General features: G+C 37.9%; 1 protein-coding gene across 1 annotated transcript; it reads left to right on the forward strand.

Annotated features, from left to right (window-relative positions):
- The first annotated feature begins 1954 nt into the window (after positions 1–1954).
- On the forward strand, positions 1955–24145 carry fus (FUS RNA binding protein). The gene is made up of 15 exons (XM_041778031.1): positions 1955–2109; positions 2897–2921; positions 3892–4061; positions 4159–4351; positions 4621–4844; positions 5127–5322; positions 10413–10447; positions 13575–13616; positions 15433–15542; positions 15644–15773; positions 16295–16393; positions 16564–16711; positions 17579–17676; positions 18102–18234; positions 19731–24145. Exons 1-15 carry the CDS (start codon positions 2097–2099, stop codon positions 19768–19770), a joined length of 1656 nt encoding a protein of 551 aa, XP_041633965.1. The 5' UTR covers positions 1955–2096; the 3' UTR covers positions 19771–24145.
- Positions 24146–25095: the final 950 nt, after the last annotated feature.

The following is a 25095-nucleotide window of genomic DNA, read 5'->3' on the forward strand; positions in this document are numbered from 1 at the left end:
AGCAAGTTTCACCTAAAAAGATGCGATTTGGTTGGTATATCAGGCATCAAAGTCCCAAAAAGGTAAGTCTAGTCATGACATTGAATTTCCAACAAGAAGAACACCATTTGGGAAAATTGTATGATTTTCTCCTCCAAGGGGTTTAATCAAGTCTATTTTTAAGCCAACTAAAGAAGGCCTCACTGATTAAAAAGTTTTTTGGCTTATGTACAGTACTCAAAAGGTGTGACCATGGCTGCATTCAAATTTGCTTGATGTTCAAATAAACAGTAAGTAGTTTTTATCTTGGCTGCATGTAACAATATCTGACCCAAATTTGACCTAATCTGAGTAATTCTGCATCAAATCTGCCTCGAGAAACCCAGAAGACATTGGTCTTGCTGTTTAAGATCTGTGAGTTTACATCAGAGGGCGTAGACAAATTCATAAATAAATTTCATGTGTTTTCATGAGAGTTCACTCACGCCTGTTCGAGCAAGGACTGCAATGAATGAGACCAAGTCCAGCAAGACCGAGGTCAAAGGAATGAGCCAGTCTGTCATGCAGTCAGGGGCATAGCTAGGGATTTTTGGCCCCAAGAAAAAATATTACACAGGGCCCCCCTTAATCGTCTAGCCAGGCAGCAAATGTCATTTTTACAAACATCTATGCATTTTGATGTTTTTTTAACCATTATTTCCCCATTTATGAGCAATATTTTTACTATGGTTAAATTTAATTTACTTGCATTATTTCACAGTGCTGGACTACAACATTTGGACATTTTTAAGGGAGGAGCAGGGGCCCCCAGCATTTTATTTTATTCTACTTGATACAAATTTCAGTCTTTTGACCAATTCATGTAGTGGCTTTGGATTCAATAATGACACTAATTACAAAGAAGAATAAATGAAAACACACTTTTTATTGCAGAATTCTCAGGGGCCCCAGCACGGGTAAACAGTACCCTTTTCCCTCTTTGCTACACCAATGTATGCAGTAAATGCTTGTTGACAGATCTTACCTCTGATATCAAAGGGTCGTATTGGCACATAATCTGCCAAACAGGTAACAGGTGTACCCACCCACACGAGTCTCACCAGAGCTTGGGCTGAGCAGGCTCCCTTGACATCTCAGGTATATCTGAGTCGAGGGGGGAAAGTTACGCTCCAGGTGCCGACCCCTCATCACTAGCAGCAACGTTCAGAAGTACTGCATGCTGGAATTATTACAGTCCTGAGTGTGCCTGTGCTGTTGATTCTTGATGACTGAGCCACAACCGATAGTCAATGAATGAGCAAAGACATCTTGATCTGCAGGACTTGAGCACACCTGGACAATGGGTCAATGTCCAGGCAGTGACTCCTCTCAAAGATGAGCAATGGTTCAAATGGCTGTCAGTGGACTGCCTTAGGATGGAGGTTCTCCTTATCCTGCCCCCATGCAAACAACCTATTAAGTGTTTCATGGATGTAATTATGTCCAGAAGTCTTATATTGTTTCAGACAGAGGAATATTTGTTTCAAGGAGGAAAGGCATCAGGAGGTGTGTTTCTGTATGTTTGATACAAAACTTGAGTTAACTATTATTAATAAATTAATTAGTATTTTTGCTATGCTTTTCTATGAATGTATTTTACAAAGTACTAAGATTAAAAAAAACATTGTAGATTGAAAAAAAAAATCTTCCTGTAGAAAGCAAAGTGGAGTTTTGAAAGCCAACTATCTCCCCAAGTTGTCACTAATAAATAGTTCATAGAAAGTATAAGGACACCCTTCATTTTTTAAATGTTACAGCTTGATGCTACAATTGTTTACATTCATTTCTTTTCTTATCAATCTTCACTCAGAACTCCACCATAAAGAAATGAAAACAAAATTGTTGACATTTTTTGCAAATTTATCCAAAAGAATTTCTCAAAAATGTGTTTTGAAAAAAAAAAAAAAAAGAAGAAGTTTCATGATGTTGCCCGCCATCTTCCGGTCGCGAGAGGAACTGCATCAGCGGGACACCGGCGCCCCTTCATCCATCTTCATCTTCCTCCTCCTCGGTTCAGCAGTCCGTTAACAACACGCTGATTCTGTGCGTCGTTCACGGCTATTTCACCGGCCGTCGAGATGTCGTCTGGCGGTAAGACAAATAATTAGCTTTTCTTCAATGTTTGATAATCGCTATGAATTCATATCCCTAGGAAACGACTCTCTAGTTTGCTGGAATTACGACGTAACGTCACCGGCGTGTAACGTTAACGGTTACTCGCTAGTGACAAGACGCTAGTTAGCTAACGGTTAACACGGTAGTCGACGAATGTCACGTATTAACTCGCAATTCAGATGTATTTTTTAATCCCAGTCAAGGCGGGAATTGGTGTTGAAATGTTTTGCTGTTATAAACGGCTCTGGTTATGATGCAGAATGCCAAGGCATGAGGCACCGGTAAGCTAACACGGACAGGTTAACTGTTAGCATACTGTAGCTAGTGGTAGGTCCCGTTAACTTACTGTGAGGCTAAAGGTGCTCCGTGCCATGAGCTAGCAAGGTCGCTTCTGTGTTACTGACCCAGTTTCTGAAGGCTGCCCCGCCCCTCAGCTCACACATACTGATGATGGAGATAAAACTTTGTGTTAGAGAGATGTTAGTTCTCACGTATTTTGTTTCTGTTTCTCATAACGATCATATAGTAACAACACAACGTGTAACTAATTGTTGTCCCATTGCATACATGCGTCAGAAGAGGCTGTTATAGCATATGGTATGCTAAATTAGGCAAAATTTCTGTTCACTTAAATTCCAGTCTGGATTCTTTTATACCTACACTTCTAAGTTTTAAAGCATCTGGATCACGACCATTAGTTAAAAAAATAGAAAGGTTAGTTTTTTAGAAATAATACTAATAATTGGTTTTGTTTATTCCACAGATTACTCGCAAACATCTGCCCCAGGGTAAGTACTTTGATTTAGATTTTCATTATACTCTTTTAGCATAGGTTTTGTGACTCTGGACCAGTGTTAATTTTAGCAGCTATTTTTAATTTTAGTCTTAGTTTCAGTCTTTAAATGAAATGCATTTTAGTTTTAGTCACATTTTTGTCATTTCTGTCCATTTGAGTTTTTGTCTAGTTTTAGTCGACGAAAACTCTAAACATGTTAGTCTAGTTTTAGTCCTCAAAAAGTCCTCACATTTTAGTCTTAACTTTTAGTCCGAATCGTGGTAGTGTGTTTTATGCACCCTGCCAAACCTGGGGTCCCTGCTTTCTACAGCTGAGAGACAAAAGAGCTGTAGATGCATTGTTTTTTGACAGATTTACCCACAGTAGAGAAATATCATGGATTTTGAATGTCCGACGAAAACTAAATTACATTTTTGTTTAGTTTTAGTCAATTTGACGAAAACTAAAACTTATTTTTTTGTCAGCACAGATCTATTTTTGTTAGTCTTAGTCTAGTTTTTGTCATGGAAAAAAAGCTGTTGAAGAACATTTTTAGTCATAGTTTTAGTCGACAAAATTAACACTGCTCTGGGCCTGTATGACTTATTTGTGGTGTCAGCAGTAACTCGCCGTTCATTGTCTGAGTGATGCATCTGATTGGCTGGGTAGCTTCATGTGTTGCTACCGTTAAGATGAGATAAGGTTAAAATACATCACCATAAATGTAAAAAAGCTGCACAGGTTGAGATAGGAGTGCTTGTCAGAATGATCTAACAGGTATAAACAGTTCTGGAAAGAATGGCATTTGAGTCTGGATCTGACCTGCTAATATGTAACTTCAAGTACTATTCTGGCACCTAAAATAGAAATGTATATCATGGACAAATTAAACACCAACTTGCCAGCCACATAGATTTTTAAATTTTGTTGAAGCCAAAATAATTTTCTTAAGGTTTAATACATTTGTGTTTCATTGTTTTTAGCTATGGGTCCTATGGTGGAGGAGGTGGAGGTGGTGGTAATCAGGGTTACAGTCAGTCCTCCGGCCAGGGATACGGCCAGCAGGGCTATGGAGGCTACAACCAAAGCTCTGACAGCAGCTCTGGCTCCTATAACCAGGGAGGATATGGCAGCTATGGTCAACCTCAGTCAGGTAGAGGAGGACTTGTTTAAAACAACACAGATTTATCAGCGAATGATGATAGTATTGGCTTGAAGTTCATGCCTTATCTTCTCTGTTCTCCCAGGAGGATATGGTTCACCATCTTCTAATCAAGGTGGTGGTGGTGGTGGTGGTGGTGGTGGTGGTGGTTATTCCCACTCCACTCAATCCTATGGCTCTGGAGGGTACAGCGGAAACCAGTCCTCCAGCATGGGCTACAACCAACAGTCATCTTACTCTGGGTACAACCAGCAGCAGCCCCCTCCTTCATCTTCTGGAGGGTGAGACAATATGACTTTCTGCTTTTCAATTTATAAGCTTTTTGTAAGGATGTATGTCATGAATTAGGGGCAATGCTGCTTTGTTTCTACTCTATTGTGCTGCCTACTAAACCTCTCATATTCTGCTGATTAATTGTACCAAAATTTGACACCAGAACATACCGTCTACTTAAAGACAACATGTTACAGAATACAAAACACTGAGTTCAATTGAACTAAGTGTTGATCAAATGAAATGAAATTGTGCTTCTATTCTTTACCACTGACAGCTATGAAGGAGGCTCTCAGGCTTCAAGTTACAACCAGCCCCCAAGCGGTGGACAGAGCGGAGGTGGTTATGGCAGCAGTGGCGGTCATTCTGGTGGCTATGGGGGCACTGGGAGCCACCAGCAACCACCACAACATGGAGGAGGGCACTACAACCAGCCCCCTAACTACAGCTCCCCACCTCCACAGAGCTACAGTCAACAGAGCCAGTATGGCCAGGGTGGAGGTAAGGCATCAGTTTCTGTTAACTTTTTATGTGGAACCAGTATGTTTTGTTAATTGTTTAAGGAGAGCGTTGGGAAGGCTTCAAATTTTGCATGTCATGATAAGTAAAAGACCTTTCCTAAGGCCTATGTAGACTATTTCCCTAGATGCAAATTGATTCATAAACAGTCAAAACACCAAATATAATTTCTGTTTTTTAATGTATAACACAACATTGACTGCCAGAGCTTTTTTAACACTCTGAAAGGTTTAAATCTGTTGACATCTGTCTAAACTCTCTCAGGTTATGGTGATGAAAGCCCTCCAATGAGTGGAGGAGGTGGAGGGGGATATGGTGGTCCTGATGGAGGGTATGGAGGACAAGATAGCCGTGGTGGCAGGGGCCGTGGAGGTGGATTTGGAGGTCGTGGTGGTGGAGGATACGATCGTGGTTTTGACCGAGGTGGCAGAGGTGGACCAAGAGGACGAGGAGGCATGGGGTGAGTGTTGATATCGGTACATCTGTTCATCTTATGAGAGTGCCCTGAATCTGATCACTTTGATGCTCTTTAATGGTTTGAAACACCCATGTTGAACAGTGTAGAAGAAAATGGAATGCAAGAGTGAGAACTTCCATAATTGTAGCAACACTTCAAAGCAGCTGAGGTGAACATGTTGATATGTCAAAAATAAAAATGAGTCTGATAAAGTATTAAATTCACACATAAAAATTGAAGTTTTTCTGCCAGTAAACAACAAATATTGTTTTATGAACTGTTTGCCAAGAAGGCAATTTTCTTAGGTGAAATATATACATACAAAGCAGGAAACCTGTGTTTCAAAACATCTTTATAAGGGAAATGAATTACGTCTGAATTTCAGGTGGGTTGCTGCAACTCTTGATATGTACCTGATAGGGGTGGCGATTAAGACCCGGTTCTGAATTTTTTTTAAAATCAATAATATTTTACTTTATTGATTCTGCTGTACAGTCTTTAGGGTCCTGTAATGTGATATCTCCAGTGAAGTCATGCAATTTAAATCAGATCACTGGTGCACAAATGATTGTTTGATGAAGTTTTTAGATATAATTGAATTGATATCCAACAGGTATTAAACACACCAGTGCTGTAACTCAAATTAAAAATACAGCACCTTCAGTTGTCAACTTGAAAAATGAACAGTGAATTCATCCACTGCTGCTGCTGGTCAGTCAACCAACTTAAAACAGCCTTGGCAAGATCTTTCAAAATTCCTGGTAAATCCTATAAAGTTACGAATTAGAATCCATTGTTAATATCAGTATCCAGTTCACAGGATAAAAGCAAGTTTGCCTATTGAACAGGGTGACGTAAGGCTACATTATGGTGTGTTCAAGTTGGGTCGGTTAGATCAGTATTATAGCAAGTTAAACTCTCACCACAATGTGTTGAAATGTTGCCTCCAATAAAAGAAATTCAGGTTTCAGCAAGAAACTTGAATAAATACGCTTGTTCCACAGTGAAATATGTTTGGCTTCTTAGCAGTTCTGTTTTAAAAAGCTCATAAATCTACAGCCAGTCAAATGTTTCTTTAAATAGAAAAGTATCGATAGTATATTGAGAAGGACTCTGATCTTGGAGAAGTATTGACAAGCTTATCAATGTCAATAAAAGTTAACATTCCCAATCCCTAAGTCTCCGGTAGAATATCATCTATGCTTTTTTATTTATAAAAATACTAATAATGCAAAGGAAAGGGCTATTTTTCATTTTGTTTTGATGAATAAATCGTCAAAAGCTACTTTTGATGAATTCGTACTTTTGCTAAATGATCTGAAAAGCTTGTAATGAATCCTATTTAGTCTAAAATAAGTTACCCACAGCATTTTAGGGCATGAGAATTTATGAAATATTCTCCTTTTACAAAATATTAATGTATCTGAGGTTGCACGACCAGGTTACCTTCAGCGCTAAGGTCCATTACTACTTATATGCTGTTGAAATCACCATAGCAATATTTTAAAAAATATATACATTATTTTGGGGGTACCTTTATGTGTAAAGAAGCACCTTCTGACACCCATTGAGGAAGGTTTGAAAGAAGGGTTGCCTGTAATAACAGAAATTTCCGAAACATTCAAACTCACTACATCATAACACTAAGAAAATGTATTAGATGTATTACCTACAGATGTAAAACATAAAACTTGAAAAACATCTTGAAGTCTCTGGTGGGAGGGGGAAAGCAAGATAAGCCTGGAGAATTGTACAACAGAAAACTAAATGTTCTGAATGTGGTTACCGAGCATAACATTAAGGTAGTGTTTCAAATGTCCAGTAGAACTTGAGACCAGGGTAAAATTTATAGTTCAAAGCATATCATGTTGCAGTTTGCTGGACCAAGTAAAGGTGTTTGTGGCTGAGAACTGGTCTGAAACTACAATTTTAAAGTCAGCATTGACAAAAACGCAACAGGAAAGAAGGGAAACCTGAACTACCTGAACGACTCATATGATGGATTGAAAATGGATCATTAAATGATGGTTCTAAAGCTGCTCAATGTGTTGGGTGCAGCAGTCAGTTCAAGAAAGGCCTTTACCAGCTGAACTGGCTGACCATGGCTTAAAGATTTTGGCATAAGGAAGAAGTTAAAGTATCCAAGAAGTTTATTAAATATGTTTATTAAATTTTAATTACTAACAAAGCTCAATCAATGCCTTAATGTGCAAATTTATGAAAAAAATCCACTAAACAAAAACATCTAACTGAAATGCAATATATATGTAAAGATATGTTGCTGGTTTTATTGTTGGTTGAATGTATGAGGTGAACGGTCGGGTTGCAGAAAAAATAAATAGGAAAATTAAACATTTGTCTTTGAACTCTTGAGAACATTGACACATTAGTCAAAAATGAATACCCCTCTGACAAAGAGACAAGCGGTGTTTATTCAAATTCATGAACAAACGGCCGATATACAAAATATAGTTATAATGTTCAGCAGAATATTAGGAAGAGTTGGAAGTAAATATTTATGTGAAACAGAAAAGAGACAAAGCACAGGAAAAGATCTTACAGTACAAATTATCGGTGTATACTAGAAGATATGAAGCAGAAACTTATATGGTAAGTTGATTCTTGTTTTTTTTTTCTCAGGTTGAAATGTTTCATTTACTTCCCTATCACATAAAATAGTAATGGATTTATAGATAGATAAGTTTTTCCATTTCATTAAATGCTCTCTCATTGTAGATTGTAACAAATCTACAATGAGAGAGCATTTCTCCTTAAATTTTGACAGTATTTCTTTAAGAAGATGATTGTACTGAGCAAGACTCAGCCTCCTGTGTTGTAACAAATCATTAAATAATAAAGATGTAGTTTACCTTCATGATTTAAAAAAGCTGAAATCGTTTTAAAATAGTTAAAAGTTTGTAAACAAAAGCGGAGGAAGCAGCCTATGCCTGAGCCATTACCCACCTTTTAGCATGTGTATACGTAAAGTGAGTGTTTTATATGATGAAATGTCTACCTTTTTAAAAAAAACACGCAAACCAAAGTGTTGGACTGTAACTTAAAGCAGAGCTTCAAATCTAAATGAGATAAGTTGTTCTGAATATCTCTACAACTAATGATCTTACTTTGAAGTTGGTACCATAATTATTGATGAATGTGGTAACATTCAGCTCAATTAGCCTGGCCAGTGAGCCTTTAAACAGCATAAAGAGAAAGTGGTTTCTTTCAACAATAATTCACTGAAATGGCGACTTGGCTCTGCCCACTGACTTGTGTTCAGACCTAAAGCAAAGGTAATTTGTGCCAAAAATGACTGAAAATGCTTTGACCTCAGTATCAAACACGCTGTGTAGACAAAGCAATAACAGGGATTTAAACTCAATTTGGCAATTAGATGCCAAGTGGAAATCCTTAATGCCTTATGTGGTCATACCTCAATACATACCTTCCATCCAGAATGCTCAAAATGCATATCGGCGTGCTCTGGGATGTCTTCATCCAGATTGGATGAAGACGTGTCAACACAAGTACTGGGACCCATTAAAGACTGTCCCATCAACTGATGTGATTGGCAGTATTACAACAGTAAATAAAAAGCATGGCTTTATTAAGGTTTATACAGCCTTATTTTGAGTGATGGGAATGCAGCTCACTGTAAAGATCCTGACTGTTCTGCTCAGTGGTAAAAGGAACCAGTCTTTCCATTCCCAAACTCATCATTTGATTCCATTCTACCTTTTTCCACCTCAAACGGCAAAAATTAGAAAGAAGGAAACAGTCTTTCAACCGGAGCCAGTTCCCAATGCTCAATAATAATGCTGAAATCTGGCCTGTAGCTTTTTTCCTGAATGTCATTCCAAATATCCCTTTCCCCAGGTTGTTTATTATTCACAGTCCAACCTAAATAAAGGCATAAAAACAGTAGTTCTAAAAAAAAAAAAAAAAGCTTGATTTGGAATAGTGTCCCAATAAACTATTTGCAGTCCCCAAACTCACTGCCTCTTGTAAATGAGGTTGAAACTAGGCAGCAGACAGTCAGCTGCACCTGCAAGCAGATATTGTTTTGACAAGATTAACTAAAGCTAAATCGTCACCAGGTGACTGCTGATGGGATCAAGGATTGCATGACTGTCAGTGCGTTTGCCTCCATCATCCTCAACTCAAACTGTTTATTGCATACAACCAAAGTCTGTTGCAGATCGTACCATTTCTGATGCAACTTGATGTGGTATTGAGAGTCTCAACAGTGATATGCTTTAGCAACACAGGTTCATGCAAATTCTTGCTTACGTAACTCAACTAGAGACGTGAATCACTGCATAAATGTATGAAGAAATTGCGTCTCAGAAAAAATTTGTCTTTGCTTTAGGTCTGAACATACTGTCAGATGCTAAAATACATTACCATCACCTGCCCTTCTCACCTGCCACCCACCCCTTCCAACCAGTCCCTGCAGGATCACTGTGTCATTCTCTGCTTTAATCTCCTTTGAATCTTCTCCTAGGCTTTACCTTCTCTGCAGTCTGGCTTTCCACTCGAAAGCCATCAGTTTGGAAAATGCAAAATGGGGGAAGTCTACATACATTTTATAGCCTTTCTGAAGCTACAAAAATGTATGACTGATAGGAAAAATACAGAAATTGGGACCTGATCAGATGAGTTTTCAAAAAACTTTTAACTTTGGGTTTTCCACAATTTGTATAAAAAAGGAAAGGTTGTCCAAGACAGAACAAAACCCAACATCCATCCAGGGGTCAAAGGTGTTAATGTTTGGGTCGGTTAAGTTAAGAAAAATAAATTTCCATCATAAAATGGGTACATACAAGTCACTCAAAGACTTGATATTACTTAATGGTAAAAATGTCAGAGTTTCAGCTGCTTGTGAACACACTGACAAGGTCTTTAAACTGGCCTCTTGTCCTCAATGTGTATCCTGGAAACTCTGAACAAAGCTGAGTATGGGTACAACCAAATTAAGAGGGGTGGGTTTGTCTGAGAGATTGTGAGAGTGAAGGTTACCCACAACCCATTGAGAGAAAGCCCGGTCAGCACCATCCTCCAATGCGTGTCGTTTCTCTCTTCCTCCTCATCAGAATGGGCGATCGTGGAGGATTCAATAAGTTTGGTGGTAAGTGACAAGAAAAACACTTGAGTAAAAGGTTTTGTGTTTGAGGTGTGTAAGCTTAAAGGAGGGGGAGAAAAGTATAAATACAGTATTAAGATGGTAGAATATATAGTAATGTAAGTGATTTAGAGAAGTTAACTTTTGCTTGTATAACTGTGTAGGTTTCCCTGAAAATTACTCGATAGTACAAACTCAAAGAGAAAAGAATGAATTCGGAAAAATGTAACCATAAACCTCATTTTAAGAGTTACCTCAAATTCTGAAATACACAACAGAGAATGGGATGTGTATTTTCGAAGGCACAGCCCAACAGGTAAGAACAACCTTAGTGGTTTCTAGGTAAGATTTGAATGGTTGACAGTCTGTTAAAGGAAAGGTTCTCTCACAGTAGTTGAAAATGTCCAGCAGGGGGAGATAAATGGTACATAATGTTTCTATATGTACCTTTGTCTGGAAGTAAGATCACATTGTGGTGTCAAATTTTAAAATGAAAGACTTACTAAAGAGCGAACAAGTAGGACACATAAATGCTGGTTGTGTCGCATGAAAAAAGTGTTTGTGTACCTGAGGTGTAAGTATGGATCCAAAGAGCAGTGGTTGAAACTGCAGGAGGTTTCGTTTCTGCTTTGCAGAGACAAGAGTCAAACAGTAAAAACTGGTTTGATTGCATAGCAGTGTAATGCCAGTGGGCACTGTCAGTTCAATGAAATAAACTACTCTCGGACTCAGAGATCACAACATTATGCCAGACCTCAGATCAGTGAAATAAACTCCTGTAGAATGTTTATTTCTCCTAAATCTACCTGCATCTCCTAATCACTAGCACCCTGGAGGCAGCCTTACTCTTACCTTCTGAAAAACTTGCATCCTGTATATTTCTGTCTCTCGTGGACAGATTAGATGGCTACAGTCTTTTTCTGGGCACCTAAGTTTTGCACTTGTCAGATCTAAAAATGCGATACTTGAATCCCTTTTCTATAACTAAGCTGTCCAGATAGAGTGCCATTCTTGTATGCTCTATGCGCCCTTTTGAACCTGGAATTCCCACTTTCTGCACTGTTGTGTTTATTGAGCTATTCCTTTCTAGGTAGCCTGCTTGCCTCTATGCCATGGTATTAAAATAAAATACTCCCTTCTACATTCAGGAGTCAAATGGGCTATAACTGGCCAAGCTCTCGTGATGACTTGTTTCTCCCATTCTACTCCGAGGAATCTCCAAAGAAAAAAATTCTAAGGACAGGATTTGTAGAGGACTCCCTTTGGCCCTGAGGCAATTCCTCTGAATGCCTTACTGCAGCCTGAACTTCCTTCTGTTTGGCTGCCTAGTACCCATCATAAACTTGTAAAAAAAAATTGCTGTGGTTAAAGTGCAACAGAAGCCAGCGATGGAGATACAAATCGGAAATGTTTCAATTATTGTCTCCCCAGTTATCTCCCCACTTAAAATCAAAATGTTAAGATAACATAAATGAGAAGACTAAGGATATAGGATCACCTATCCTGATGGACTGAGGGAATAAAGGTTTCCTGGATCTGATGTTGTTGGATGTAGATGCAGAAGAGTCTTCTGCTGTGGTTGTGAGGCTCTTGTGTGATTTACTTGCTCTGGATCAGCACGGTGTATAAACCTTTCAGTGTGTTCGCTATGGATCTGGTGGTTGACCAGTCTCTGAGAAGTCACTCTTTGGATACTGTTCTATGAATTATAGTCAATCTGAAGTACCTTTGAAGGACTCATTTACTCACCTTAAATAACCTGAAAATCAAACAAAATCAAGAATGAAACTACAATGGACAAAACGGCTTTGGTTGGAAACAAAAACAGGTCTTTTTTTGCAAGACATTGCAGTTTATAACCTTTGTAAAAGTTGAGGGGAGGGGTGCCATTGTATTTCAATCTATTCAAATCTATACAAACCACCTATCACTTGATATAAATAGGCATTGTGCATTAACTTAATTTATCAAGAGTTGTCATTGTGACTTTGGCAACTGTAATAGTCACTATCATAATGTCAGGGGAAAAGTGTTTCACTATCAAACGTTCTTTAAACAGTCAAGAAATTTCCACTGTGCCAAGGTAAATACTGTTGGAACAACATACTGAGAGATGTTCAGGATGGTTCATTGGGTAACTTCCTGTGATTCTGTTAAAAAGGAGGTTTGGCTGGTTTGACAGTCATGTCTTAACAGTTCAGTCAAGCGGTTCTAATGATGTGTTGATGCAAGGAATTTGGACTGAGTCTGCGATTACAATGCAAAGATTTTTTTTCAAGAAGGGACGCACTCACCAGTTCCTAATGCTCTGGTTTATCAAGCTGTCGATTACACAAGTCGGTTGATATCTGAAACTGTTTCAGGTCTTAACACACAAAAAAATGTGGAAGTGTTTAGGTTAACCTCAAAAAACCTCACTGTCAGAGTCTGGCTTTATGAATGGGTGAAGTGTGCATAACTGTTGCACTGAATATCAAAATCTTTTGAATCTGTCAAGCTTGGGTTGAAAACCGTGGTGTTCCTTTTTAAAAAAAAAAAAATTGTATGTTGAGATCTTTCCAAGGTGTGTGAAACCAAAGTTGACACAGTAATAAATGACATGTATTACAACAAAGTGATCAGTTGGTTTATATAACAGAGTTCCTGTAAACTGAGAGTTGGAAATGTTTGAAAGGAAATATTCAAACATTGGCTCCAAATGATGTGTCACAGAATGGTTGGGTTTCCATATCAAAAAACAAATCAAATGGTTTTCTGAAGAATGCTTGGGGTTATTCCAATGCTGAAAATCAACATGAAGGCAACCTCGATATTCTGTGCCCTAGTTTTAATGCTGTTCCTGTAGAAGTCCATGCACAAGTGCTGTGAAATTTGGTAATCATCAAGTTTGATGAAATGATGACAAGGTTTTAAGACAGAACTGATGGTCAAAATTTAGTTTGGTTGTGACAAACATACAGGCTGTGATTGAAAACACATTGATCATACTTTCAGGTAAAGAAAGATTAGTCTTACTACTCTGATCCAGTAGCAGGGAATAAAAAAATTCTGTTATGTAATATCTATTGTATATGGTGTAAATGTATGGTTTATATTTTTCCAGTATTCATTTCTGTTTTTTTCCCTCCTTAAGGACCAAGGGACCCAGGACATGGACATGGTGGACCAGGCTTTAGTGAGTTTAATTTTGTTTGTTTTGCCATGCTAGCAAAAATACACAAAGTTAGTCTGAAGCACGCTTCAGACCAAACAATCTAAAACTTGCAAATGCTTGCACTTGCAGCTCAGCAACATCCTGAAAGCCTGTCAGTTTACATCACTGCATCTAGGGGTACTAGATGGTGTCCATCTTCTAACTGTACATAACTTGAAGTGTATGATATGAATGAGGACGGCAATAGTGAGTCACTTTTTATGGTATCAATTCTGCTTTTGTCAAACTGAGCAAAAAGATTTAAAAAATAAGAGGATCAAGCAGAATACCCAGGGGGGTTACACCAGTTAATGCTGTGAGCTTGATCTTCTTTTGTCAGTTCCTCCCTGTTATTTCCAGAGTAGCTTTGGTGTTTAGAAGATCTGGAAGAATTGGTGTCCCAGCTGATCATTTGCAACTTTGTAAATGGAATGACCAGCTTAACTCCTCTCTGGACTCCAAGGAACTGACTGGCTGTTGAAACATAATTTATATTCAGAGCTAGCTGTTGATGACTTGACAAACTTAACTGGGCTTATTTTTTTTTTCACAGAGTATGTCAGTCAAATTTTAACTAGTAAAGCTGCAATCCTTATTCTTTCTTTTTTAGATTTTTCTAATTTGTCTTTTTTTTTTCACTGAAGTTTTTCTCATCTTGTCAAAATGAAATGGGATGAACTTGCTCCATTTTCAGTCATTTTCTTCTGAAAGATAGTTGTTTTTAACATTTGTCATGGATATTTCCTGTCAAAAACATGGTTTTCTTGAGCCTCTCTCAAGAACAAACATATTTTAAGAAGAGATTAAATGACCTCTTCGTAAAGGTATTTGTTGTTCAGTGGGATGGATTTCTTTTTGCAGGGGTAACGCTTGTTAAATGGTATTTTTTCTGACCCCCTCCAGTTGATAATATCTGTCTTGAATGTAGAGTTTTAACAAACCATTTTTTTAAGATTTATTTTTGGGCTTTTTCCTGCCTTTATTTGACAGAGGAAGGACAGTGAATAGATTCAGAAACAGGGACGAGAGTGGGGAGAGACAGAGGAAGGACAGTGGATAGATTCAGAAACAGGGACGAGAGTGGGGAGAGACATGCGGTAAAGGGCCACAGGCCGGATTCGAACCCAGGCCGCCTGCATACATGGGTAGCGCCTTAAACCACTCGACCATCTGCACTCCCCTTAACAAACTATTTTGATAGACAATTCTAGTCCAAGTTAAAAGGTTCTTCTTAGCATCTCTCATATGAAAGTAATTTTCCAATACTTTTTTAAAAACTTCTCTAGGAAAAATCTTTTGGTCATCACTGTCTAAAAAGACATTTGTTTTTTTTTTTTTTTTGTTTGTTTGTTTTTTTGTGTTTTCTTTACCACCATCCATTGCTTATTTTGTTTGTCAAACAGAGATTGTTTCCTAGACCCATTCTGGACCAAAACAGATGTTTGCTCAAACTGCAATGCACATATTTTTTTTAAGATATTGATGATATTCTTCCTAAGTAGATGCTTATGGCCATTTTCCATGGTCAGTAGATTTTCTGGAACACTTTCAAAGATGTCCAATAAGAACATCTTTTTTACCTAATTTTGAAGAGATTAAATTGGCACATATTGAAGAACTAATATTCTCAGGAGCTGCTTGACCCACAAGCTAAAAGTGGAGCGTTATTTGAGTGTATTCACCTTATAAGAACTCTGATTGGATAATTGTGTTATCTAAATATTTTATCTTGATTGTTTGCCTTAAAAGGGGATGATATTTCATCAGTTTTTTACCTCCTTCATTTGTCTTCCAACAGTGCAAGACCAGGATAACTCTGATAATAACACCATCTTCGTGCAAGGTTTGGGTGACGACTACACTGTTGAATCAGTGGCTGACTTCTTCAAGCAGATCGGGATTATTAAGGTAGTTCTCCATCACTGCTTACACTGAAGTTAATAAGTTAATGTATGTATTTTGTTTAGTTAAATCATTGTTCTTGCTGTCTCCTTCTGCCCCTCCTTTAGATCAACAAGAAGACAGGCCTGCCCATGATAAACTTGTACACGGACAGAGAGACTGGAAAGCTGAAAGGGGAGGCCACAGTTTCATTTGATGACCCTCCATCTGCTAAAGCTGCCATTGACTGGTTTGATGGTGAGCTGTTCTTATTCATTAATCTTTTTCTTGCAAACAACTCCAACAATAACAATAACTCCAACAATAACCTGTTGTACTGCTTAGAAAAGTAGGATGGCAGTCAGAGTCAGAGTTTGTAACACTGTGGTCATAGTGGATTAGTGTTTGATCTTTGTAAATAATATAACAAAGAGAACAGTCTAGGCCTAGCCTTTTTTGAGTGTCTGACATAAGATTTGGTATGAATTGCTCTACAAATACAGACTGATTAATTGACTGAAAGAATTAAAGTGTATTGTACAGTATTATGGTGGAAAAAAGCGTACATTATTAAGCATCAAGAGATTAAGTTGACCAGCACTGATTAGAGAAAGGCTTCTTGGTTGATTTTTTTTTTTTTCCTGCACTATAACTTCAACTCCATCAAAATTGAAAACATTCTACGGTTGTGTTTCAGGTGTTTTTGGTGTAAAAATGTGCAGACTTCAATGTTTTCATTTTTATGTATAAGGTATATTAACTTTGTCTTTCTTCAACAGGTAAGGACTTCAATGGAAATCCTATCAAGGTGTCTTTTGCCACCCGCAGAGCTGACTTTGGAGGCAGAGGTGGCATGAGGGGCGGTCGAGGACGAGGAGGTGTGTTTTTTTGTTGGAGACTAGTAGCAGGAAAATTTGATTCTCTTTAAGAAGCCTTCTCTCCCCTTTGCAACTGCTATACTGTCCTATTTGTAGTCATGAGTTTCTGTTATAATCACAAATTTTCCAGGATAGAAGGTTCAAGTGGTTTCTGTCCATGCTTTGAATAGGGCCGATTGGTCGTGGTGGATTTGGAGGAGGTCGAGGTGGAGGTTTCCCAGGAGGCAATGGGGGTGGAGGAGGAGGTGGAGTTGGGGAAAGAGGAGGTGGAGGAGGAGGAGGACAGCAGAGGGCTGGAGACTGGAAGTGTTCAAACCCGTAAGTCAAGACTTAATTACTGTAGATTGATCAAAATAGAAAACAGTTTTCAAGCCTGCTTATTTCTTCACAACTTTCATACCTAAGAATCACAGTGGGATCTTCTTCTACAGGCTAATATATAACGTTCATATATAAAGATTTTCCACTGGTCCTTTATATTTCTCCCTGTGTTTTCAAAAGAGATTTAGTAAGACTGTATTGCTGTATAGATATATTTAAGGTAATGTTGATCAAAAAATGAAATAGATTCTTGGCCTAAAACTCAGTAAGAGTAGGTCAAACAGCAAGGTGCTTATTGACTGCAAGATAATCCAGTTAAATGTTCATTAAAAGGGTTAGGGGTTAAGTTACTGTACTGTTTGACACCACAGACCATTTAAATCAGTGTTTTCCAATCATTTGTAAAGATTTTAACAACTACAATATACTTAATGTTGCCACTGTTTTTGTACAGTTTATGCTGTTTGTAGGAGTGTCTCTGTGGTTTTTGATAATTTATTTTTAAAAATGACCAGCATAGGGTGTCTATGATGTTTATTTTTGTTGACATGGTTTGAGTATTTTGCAGGGAAAAAGCATGCATCACCACAAAAAAATTCCTGATATGACTTTGTCCATATCGTCCTGCCCTAGATTTTATCTTTCATTCATGCTTTAGCAAAACAGAGGATGTTTTATCATTGTAGATAACAATGTAAGTCTATGTAGATGTAGATAAAGATGTTGTAAAATTTTAGATTTACAGCTACTGTGTATTAAATTGTGCAAAGACCTGTGCATGAAGCAAGTTAAAAGTATAAAGACAATGTGAATGTATGGTTTTCCATTTCATAATTTACATTTCTTGTACATATTTGTCCTCAGAAACTGCGGCAACCTGAACTTCTCATGGCGTAATGAGTGTAACCAGTGCAAAGCCCCTAAACCTGAAGAAGCTTGTGGAATGCCCCCAATGGAGAGAGGTTTGACCCCTGCTCTATTTTATGATTCATTCACTCTAGTAAAGCTTTAGTTTTCTTGAGTTTCGTCCCTCTTACAGCTGTCTATTAAACCCTCTTTTTCATTAATGATTTCATGAGGCATGACGTACCAACAGATATTAGTCTTTATATAATATTTCATATCGTCTATAGCCTTGTTTGAGTACATGAATTGAATGCACATTATAACCTGCAATCACACAATGGGAAAGTCTTTAATTACATTGAGTCATCAGTGTACATTGGGCTAGTGAACAAAGCAGCAGTTTATTGTGCAATGTTTGGCTGCTGTAGTGACTGCATGTTTCTGTCCTGCTTGTTTTATCGCCCCTGGGTCAAAAGTTAGAGTAGAGGCTTTCTGGCAGCTGTTTACAAATTGTCATCAAATCCCTACTTCCCCTTTCTAGGAGGGTATGGAGGTGACCGCCGTGGGGGATTTGACCGTGGTGGATTCAGGGGCCGAGGAGGGGATCGTGGGGGCTTCAGAGGCGGCCGTGGAGGTGACAGGGGAGGATTTGGCCCTGGAAAGATGGATGCGAGGTCAGATGCACACATACTGAAAGCACTCATAGGCAAAAAAGGTGGCTTGTCTCGACTCAGACTAAGTGTTTCAACATTAAACATACAGAATAAAGTGTGGCTTTCGTAGTGACTACACTTGTGCAGCAAAACAATTAAAAATCGTTTTTTTAAGCCTGTATCAAAACAGAAACTAACACAACTTTTGTTCAGTTTAATCCTTCTGCTGTCCACACTGGTTGCTAAGAGATCTGTCCTTAACAACCCTTTAAACCTGGTGTACGGCTTCAGCAGCCTGCTTAAGACAATACATGTGGGTATCTGTCATAGTGTTGTCATTTAAGAACAGCATTCACTTCAGCACTTTTAATGGCTGATTTTTGCCGCATTAATAACCCATACCATTGGAATCACCAAAAATAACACTATCTTATCCTGATCCTTTCCCAGTAATTGTGGCCTGTTCCAACAAGCTTCAAAAGCTGTGGATTAGTGGTAGAGTCAGTTGCCTCTCACCTGACAGGTCAGGGGCTTGATCCACAGCTCCTGCAGTCACATGTCAAAGTGCCCTTGAAGAAGACACAGAAAGCGAAATTGCCCTTTTAAAAATGTTAAGTATGTGTCACATTTTTCTCTTCAGAGACTTTTCTTGCTATTGTATTATTAAAACCCAATTGTAATGATGCACACTGCACAATCAGCTTAAACAATATGGCTTTGCTCTTTGTTTTGGTATGGAATGAATACAAAGTCTTAGCTGTCATCTGGCCAGCAACATCTTCAAACATCTTTAGAATTTGGTATGTTTTTAACATGTATGAACCCTGCAAATGCAATCTGCAAGAATCAAATAAAGTGGTTATATTGATGTTCAGCCAGTTTCTCAAATTCTGTTGGATCACTGAGTGAAACGGAGTTATGGGCTATGGCTGAGTCATCTGGAGGATCTACTTGCATGGAGGAAAAAAGTAAAGAGTCACATCATCATTTTGAAACTGTATAGACAACCATAAACAATTTGAATTGGCAGAGCAGGCACACAAAGGATTGGTGAGCTTGAGTGTCTCCAATACCATCTAGGTTGACTGAGGTTCTTCTATCAGAGTATGAACTGCTCCTTCACAGAGTTGAACACTTTACAGAGCAGGATCCTGCAATAACACTGTAATAAAGCTCTAGTCGGTGATTCCACGTAGCATTACATGGTTGCAGGTGGGACAGCTGAAATCTCTTAGCTGTGTAAACTCTCTGCACCAGCCAAATGACCAAAAACGTTTCCCCTTTGTTGGCCTCGTGACATAAATCTATCAATGATCAGTTTTTATTTTACATAATGAAAGAGGCACATAAACAAACTCTCACTCCACATGTAAGGCTGCTGAGAAACATCTCTGAAAGGCCCCTTGTATCAGCATATCATTTGCATCCGCCATTACTCTTCACCTGCACACTTGTTCGCCCTAACCTGCCTATTGGTTGTGTGCTGATGATGCCATCAGTGTGTTGTTGTTTTCCAGGGGTGACCGCAGACAGGAGCGGCGGGGCCGTCCTTATTGAAAAATTCTCGGAGGACAAACAGTCCCACCTGGGAACAAAGGCCAGAGTGTTTACCGCCCCAATCTGGACCCAGCCTGAATCTTTCACACCTTCTGTCAACTTCTTTTCTGTTCTTGTTGACAAAAATGTGGCTGTCCCTGTTTCTGCTTTCTCTTGTTCACGTCACTCATTTCTTTCAAGGTATTTCACGTCGTCTATGTAGCAGGGCCTCAATTACAAAAACAATGTCAGGATCAAATTTCATCTGAAGAAAAAATTTTCCTTATTGCCATCTGTCAGAATGCTTGTTATAGTCTCCTGCTTAGTAACTGAATACTCACAGACTAAAAGAATTCAACCAAGAAGCTAAACTAGTTTTTACAGCATACTTGTGTGGGACGTTTTGTCCTTTTTTACCTGATTGAAATCAAACTTAGGATTTATCTAAATTTCACTTCAGACCAATAGAATGTTTTTTTTTTTTTTTTATCTGGAGTAGTTCAAGACAATTTCTCACTAATGATGTGAATGATAGAAACCGGAATTTTGCATTATGATTGGGATTTTCCAACAGAAGTATGAACCAAACACTTGCTTTTTTCAGTAGTTAAAGAATCTGAGACTTTCAAGGCACACAAAAGGTCATTACTTTCAAACATTATTGATAGACCATGTTTTCCATGACTTTGCCTTTGCAAATATTCTTCATCCAAGTTCACTTTTGAAGGATCTTCCTGTATTTGACTTAACTCAGTTATCCAATTTATTCCAAAAAGTGCATACAAATATTTATCTGATCTTGACCAAGCTCATAGAGGATGAGTGAGACACTGGTGGACATTGATATTATTATCATTAATTATATGAGCCTTTCCCTCTACAAGCATAAACATTCAGCTAACAAGGTAATGTAGGAACACTTGTCTAAGAAATTGGATTCATCACCTAATTTATAAAAGATAAGATTATTTTTACAGCCTTATATTATTACTACTTTATTAGAAAGCATTCACAGCCCAGTTTCTTCTGAAATTTCATTCTCTAATTTTATAAATCAGTTTTTATTCTTAATCTTATTTTGGGGTTTGATCACTTAATCTACACACCTTTAGGTTTATTATGCTCACACACATCTACCCCTTCTTGCCTTCTTGTATACAGTTTCTCTTCTCTCTTTACCTGTTTGTGTGATCTTTAACCTAAGACAGCAGCCTCTATGCTTGATAGATTTCTTCATTTACCACACGTGAAGTGTTTCTTTCATGCTTATCGTGATCCACTTGAGGACAATCCTCATTCATGTCAATCCAGGATGCAGAGCGTGTCAGACACTTCTACAACTCGCACAAAAAGTTTGCAGAGAAACAGGGGGGCTTATGGATGAGTTAATTGATCACAGAAGGTGGTCATGACTGTAACTACACCTGGATGGGCTACGTAGGAGCTAGCTTGCTGACATCTGCAAGAGAAATACTACATTCATCAACAGCCACCTCTGCACAAACCCATGTGTGTGTTTATGCAAATGAAGGGGAGAGATCATCAAGACTTTTGTTGCTCATTCTGTGGTGCCCCATTACTCTTTCCCTAATCATCCTTTTTCAAAACATTTGCTTTTGTGACATAATGGGGCACTGTTAAAAATCATCGTTGGTTTGTACATTTATGCAGGCTTTTACTGCATTGTGAGAGCAAAACTTGTGTAAATTGTATATCTTGGGTGTGTTATCCACAGTCCCATGTCCAAATCCAAGCCAGTACTGGAGAAATTAAGTTAATACATTCTTAAACCCTCATCAGGAGGGAGTAGCGTAAAGAAGCCGAGGCTCAGAGCGAAATAGGCTCAAATGCCACAGCAGAAAACGCGTTCTCAAGACCGCTGAAGTAGGAAAATGCTGAATTGGCCCGTCAGTGTACTTGGCCTGATGTTAGTTTAACTGGGCGCACCCAAGTATAACCTATGTATGTGAAATGGGTGTAGCATATCATCATACTTAAAGATTATTACACAGGTGTGCTATGCTGCTCACAATAAAAACCCTTTCTAATTGGTGTTGTTAAATCAAGCAACACATGGCGTTGTGTGCAAAGAAACACTCCAATTATTTTAAACATTGTAATAAGAACACCTTTTTTCTGTTTGAGTATTTTCATGTTTATTGTATATGTTGTTACACATTTATGTGAGAATTCAGGATTCAGACGCTGTTGATGTCAGATCTGCATCATTTTCAGACATTGACCTGCTGTATTATACAAACGTCTTTGAATATAATGGGTGATAAATAATGACACATTTGGTGATGTGATTTAAAAACCTGCTTGACTGCTAATGTTCTGTCACTGTCAGCCTTCTTTAATAAACGCTAAGACAGCAGCAGCGAGACAAGACGATAATGATGATGGGAACCTAGATTGTTGTATAATTAACTGTACTAAGTTTTATCTCAAAATCAAGATTGTCAGTTTTCTAGTTTGTGATTCCTCTAAACATCCAACAAATTAAAAGAAAGTTGTGGACCTGTCATTCAAGTCACATACGGAGATTCTTAGATTTTCCATTGGGCTTGTAAATCACAGTACATGAGAAAAGAGAGGGGTAATCCAAATTTAACAGTAAATTTATTTGAGAAGTTAACTGCCTGTCTTTGTTTTAATATTTTAAATTTGTATTCAAATACAGTAGCAAATCATACAGTGCAGAAAATGTTAGGTTAATCTGCAGATTATTTCTCCCTAACAAGTGATGTCTTTAAATACCTTTTGTCGTATGACTCATAGTATGAAACCCAAAGATTTTCAAAAGGCTTTAATGAAACATTAATGTAATATGTTCAAAATGCTGGAATGACTATCTTTAATTAGAAGTTAGAACATATAAAGGATTGAATCTACTTTCAGAATTGTTATACCATTTAGGTTTAATCCCTTGTGTAACTCTCTAACCCATTTTTATGACTCTAAAGGATAACTAAACTCCAAGACCACTTTTTCTCAGCTCAAAACTCTATTGATGGCAGTATTAAGAAGTGTTTCTGGTAAATTTAGTTTCAAATCTCAATATCTGAGGATCCATTACTTAAATACTGCATATTTTAGTAGAAGATAGAAAGGTTTCCGTTCAAATCCTTTGTAATTTAAAAAAAAAACAAAAACACACAACCGTTAACTTTAGTGGCAGCAGTCAACAGCTGAAAATTGCAGGGGCAGCAAATATTTTTATGGTAACAGCGGGCTGCACCAATCGGCAATGTCGCTGTTATACTTTAGGATTATGGGTAGTGTGGCTGTATGTATGAATATATACACTCAAGTAGCTTGTGGTAAGTCTACCTTAAATGATTAAAATATTATGGCCCAATGACAGCTGGGCCATAAAGCTCACACTGGTTCTCTATCAGAACCAGTGTGAGCTTTTCAACAACTAACCAACCATCCTCTGGGGCGGTTTGCATCTTCAACCACTCAAAGACAGTCCCTCACCTCCTCTGCCCCAATATGTCCTTGGCATTTGCTGTCTTACTGTCTGTGACGATGGTTCAAACAGATAAAGCTCTAGACCGTCGAGATTATGGCCTACAGGAGACTCTGGGAGAGAAAATGACATTTTTGTTAGAATATTGTCCTTGTTTCTCCACAAGTGAACCTCAGTGAAATTCAAGGATTTAGTTACCTTTTAAAGTCCTGGAGACCTCCATCTTTTGACCTTACTTAGACAAAAAAAATCTTTCAGCATCTTTGTTCATGGTAAACAGGTCTCTGTACGATTTAAAACCAGACCTTTTTCAGTTTGGTTTTATATATAAGGTCAGGACTGACAACTTTTCACTTAAGAGCTGCTATACTCTAAAACACAACACTCCTACTAAACAGATGGTTCTATGAAGGTTGGGCATCTGTGGTTATTGATGAATCCTAATCATACCTTAAACATCATGAAAAAAAGAACATTTAACACATTTCAAGACAATAGCTTTTTTTCTGTTTTTCTTAAACAGCGTTGTAAACTGAAACTGAGCCAAAGTAAATCCTACAGCTCCTTCACATACAGGAAGCAAACTGTAAAATTAGTCTGTCTTTTACTGGAACTTCAGCCAAGTGTCAAAACTATTTGGACTTGTGCCAGTATCACACCTGTCAAGTCGAAAACTGATCAGTTGAGATGCTAATTTTGCTCTCGATATATTTGCTTTCCATTTTGCCTCTGGTTGTAAATGTTTTACTCTACTCTGTATCTGCTCCTGTGAAAAGATCTTATCATGAAAATGCATTTTTGTAAACGAGGCCTCTGTCTGGGAAGATTTCTTCAGTATTTTTGTTTCTGTCGTGACATTACTCTAATAATGTGTGTATTATTTATGAATATTTGTTATTTCCCCAGTGAAGTTTAAATGAAAGTGTTGACAAAAAAAATTCTGTCTGTTTTTGTATTTCACATCCTTTTTACATCAGTCAGGTCTCTCATTATACAAGGTGTTTATTGTAAATGAGGTTTGCTCTAACAGTGACATAAAGTTTTTCTTAAACATATACTGAATCCTTTAGGTGTCAGATCGAACAAATGAAAGAAAAATGAACAATTTAGTTTGCAGCGAAGGAGTTTCTTTCTTGTCTACAGGCTGCTTGGTTGAGGCATTCACTGTTTGATCAATGTGACAGCTACTCCTGTTCACACTTGGAAGCAGTCCAAGCTTACTGACTCAGCAGTATTTTGGCATTTACCATCCCAGGTCTTTGCATTCTGGGAAAAAAATAGAGAATTCAGCAAAGTTTAACAGCAATTTCGATGAGGACTGTCAAATGATTTAAAGATTTAATAGCGATTAATCCCAGATTTTCTGTAATCACATTTAATCTCAGTTTTTCCACATTTTTAATTCCACTGTTTGCTTTTTAAACTGGTTTTGTTCAACTCGGGATTTATGCTCTTTCATCAACTTAGGGTAATTAACTTCTTGTTTAATTGCTTGCTTCTTTGGTTGCTTTTATTTTGAAAGAAAAAAGGAATTTTGGTGAGACTGAAGATTTTTGCATCAATTTAACAACGTAAAGAGGAACTTGTGATGGAGTGAAAAGGAAACAAGGTAAATGTCTAATAACCCAAGGTCTAGATGATTTACTTGTCCACTAAACTGTCTGAGTTTTTAGAAGTGAAATGAGACATTGAGGAGTTTAGACGTTCCAGGAGCCACACAAAATGTGATACATGTATGCCAAAAAATAACATCAAATGTAAAAGTTTAGATTGTTCAAATTGATATAAAAAAAAAAACTCCACACAAAGTTTTTCTTATCAAGAGACCTTTTCATGATTTTAGTAAGTGCAACCAAATCTATTTTTGGCAT

The sequence above is a fragment of the Cheilinus undulatus genome, linkage group 21 (genome assembly GCF_018320785.1).
Source record: "Cheilinus undulatus linkage group 21, ASM1832078v1, whole genome shotgun sequence".
Taxonomy (NCBI): Eukaryota; Metazoa; Chordata; class Actinopteri; order Labriformes; family Labridae; genus Cheilinus; species Cheilinus undulatus.

What these genes read in the sequence shown, in the direction of transcription:
- fus (XM_041778031.1), top strand. An exon ending in CCTCCTTCATCTTCTGGAGG is followed by an intron (nt 4,352 to 4,620) that starts GTGAGACAATAT and finishes TACCACTGACAG; the next exon opens with CTATGAAGGAGGCTCTCAGG. An exon ending in AGAGGACGAGGAGGCATGGG is followed by an intron (nt 5,323 to 10,412) that starts GTGAGTGTTGAT and finishes CCTCCTCATCAG; the next exon opens with AATGGGCGATCGTGGAGGAT.